The sequence below is a fragment of the Phaethon lepturus genome, unplaced genomic scaffold (genome assembly GCF_000687285.1).
Source record: "Phaethon lepturus isolate BGI_N335 unplaced genomic scaffold, ASM68728v1 scaffold15468, whole genome shotgun sequence".
Classification (NCBI taxonomy): domain Eukaryota; kingdom Metazoa; phylum Chordata; class Aves; order Phaethontiformes; family Phaethontidae; genus Phaethon; species Phaethon lepturus.
The window spans coordinates 52179-54776 of record NW_010558502.1 but is presented as its reverse complement, the minus strand read 5'-3'; the positions used below and the strand labels follow the sequence as shown (position 1 = coordinate 54776).

The window sequence follows — 2598 nt, the reverse complement described above, 5'->3', positions numbered from 1 at the left end:
CCGGGGCTCCCTCCCCCCCCCCCTTTTTTCCCGGTGGGGGGGGGGGGGGAGAGTAGTGAATTCGGAGTTTCCGCTGGCAGGTGAGTGAGGTGCGCGAGATACAACAGCCAGACGCTGCACCCAGGCTGGTGGTGGCTGGAGGCATGGCTCGAGTGTCTGCCTATAGGGAGTGTGCTGTTCCCTGCACGACTGCCAGAGCGTGGGAACCGATTTTAACTTTTCTCTGTGTTTAGACAAACAAAAATAAGAACTAAGCCAAGAAATTCACTTTACTTTGTTACACATAATTACTTTAATTTAATACTGGGGGCGGGCGGGAATAAAATATTGTTTAGTATCAGCCTCAGACTTCAGGCTTGCTCTTTGCATGTGTCTGAGAAAGCTTCACTTCCATCATTTTCCTCTATCTTATGTGCTACTTGTCTCCAGCAAGGGGCCTCCCAAAAAAAGGGCTCTCAAGCCCAAGTCCTTCTGGTCGATCCATAGCCTACAGGGTGGCTATGTAGAAGATGCGCCTCTTCTGCTCCAAACTTCTCCCTTGCAACATTTGAAACAAAAAATTAGATGATAAAACATCTGTTTATATGAAAGTAATCATTTAAGCTCCTTCCAAGAGAAAGGAGAGCAATGGGATGAAGCTAAACACTCAGCAGTTTTGCCAAGGAACATGTTTAAACAAAAAAAGGGGAAAGGAACAGGAGGATGACCCATTCCTCCAAAGAGCTCCAGATTGACTAAGAGACTCCTTCGCACAAGGGCGAGCAAGCCCCCCAGGCCCCTTCCCCGCTGGGATAAGGTCGTATCTCTTTGCTTGTCTCTTTTCAGCGTCCTTCAGCAAAAGCTCATGAGGGGACTGAAGAGGAAAAACAGTTCAGGAATATTTTCCGACAGATTGCAGGGGATGTGAGTATGTCTCTGCCACCAAAGCAGCCTAGCCACAACAGCACCTAAATCAATTGCTTCACAAATACAAACCACTGAGTTTTAAAATTTCCTTTGACTTTCCTTCCATTAAATTTCCTTTGAGATCTGAAGCTAAGCAAAATCAAATAAAAATCCAATTAAGTACACAGTTATCCTAATATGTACGTATAAGCTATTACCATTGTGTACAAGGGAGCCTTATTTAAATTCAGGCATTTACTTCTATCACTACTACAAGTTAGGAATACAATGCCCTCCAGCATATGCTCAATGAGGGAAGTTAAAAGTAAACACAGATCAAAGAACTGCATAAATCAAGAAGCTGCAAATGGTTTGTAGGAATTTTTGGCTTACACAGTGGCTTGAAATTACTGATTGTTCTTCTAGTTGTAGTTTAATAAGCACTATATGGTAACTTTAGACCTACCTCATACTGCAGCCTCAAGGAAGATTTGGACTAATGTTTATATGAACTAGAATGCTCTCTAGTTTGAAGCATGTATATGCCGTACTGAAAAGTGACCAAAGACTTCATACTTTTAGCATAAACATCCATAAAATGATCTGCTTAATAAGGAATGTTGTAATTAATGATATTCTCACCTCATTTCCCACCAGGACATGGAGATCAATGCTGAAGAACTCAGGAATGTTCTCAATAATGTTGTGAAAAAACGTGAGTTTGAGCATGTTTTCCAGTAACCCTGGACAAAGAAATCTGTGCTATAACGTAACCCTCCACCCCGAGTTGCACTCTAAAAATTATTTACTGTTTCAAACTCACAAATTTCCTAGTTACATTTCCATGGACTTTGCATCCAAGATTTCAGTGAGCTGAATTTTTCATTGAGGTGCTCTCTACGAGTGATCAAGTACTGATAACACAGAAATGAGCAGATGTTCATTAGAAGCACCACACAGGATAATATAACATTTCCAGCAGTCTGTAAATGCCCTTTAAAAAAAAAATATTCTAATGGAGGGGCAGACCTTTCTCCCTGTTTAGCAAACTTTAGCCTACAGACCCTGGGCTTGCTTAGTTACTTGGAAGTTATTTTAGAGTTTTCCAGAGGCTTTATTGTGTGTAACAGCTCAAGAAAAGTAATCCCTAATTCACAAGCAATAACATTACTTAGAGTCTTTTTGGATTTCTCCACCACTCATTTCTTACTGGATGAAGGAAGTAGGTTTGGCTTCTCCTTTGAGTAGAGTTACACCTAAGAGGAAGAAGCGCTTGCTGATTTGCATGATCTGTTTTCACCTGCGATCATGTATTTCAGATAAGGACCTAAGGACAGAAGGATTTGAACTGGAATCCTGCCGCAGCATGATTGCTTTAATGGATGTATCCTTTTCTGGTGAAAAAGGAGTGCTCAATACCACGCTAGTCCACTTGGGTTGTACTTCCCACCACTGCACACGCACAACTTAGTAAGCCAGGGAAGCAGAACAGTACATTATAGTCTGCAGTCAGATAACACAGAATTCCTTGTTTGGAATCTTAACTCTAGTCATCTCAACATTAGTGTAGCTGGCAGATGAAAATATCCCAAAACAGACAACTACAGAATCATAGAATCTTTGGGTTGGAAGGGACCTTTAAAGGTCATCTAGTCCAACCCCCCTGCAGTGAGCAGGGACATCTTCAACTAGATCAGGTTGCTCAGAGCCCCC

General features: G+C 42.0%; 1 protein-coding gene across 1 annotated transcript in view; it reads left to right on the top strand.

Moving 5' to 3' along the window:
* Nucleotides 1-2598, top strand: part of CAPN3 (calpain 3, (p94)) — a 29896-nt gene that overhangs the window by 22808 nt on the left and 4490 nt on the right. Inside the window, exons 17-19 of the mRNA XM_010293087.1 lie at nucleotides 826-903; nucleotides 1543-1600; nucleotides 2205-2269. Coding sequence (XP_010291389.1) covers nucleotides 826-903; nucleotides 1543-1600; nucleotides 2205-2269 — 201 coding nt within the window. The remainder of the gene's footprint in view (nucleotides 1-825; nucleotides 904-1542; nucleotides 1601-2204; nucleotides 2270-2598) is intronic.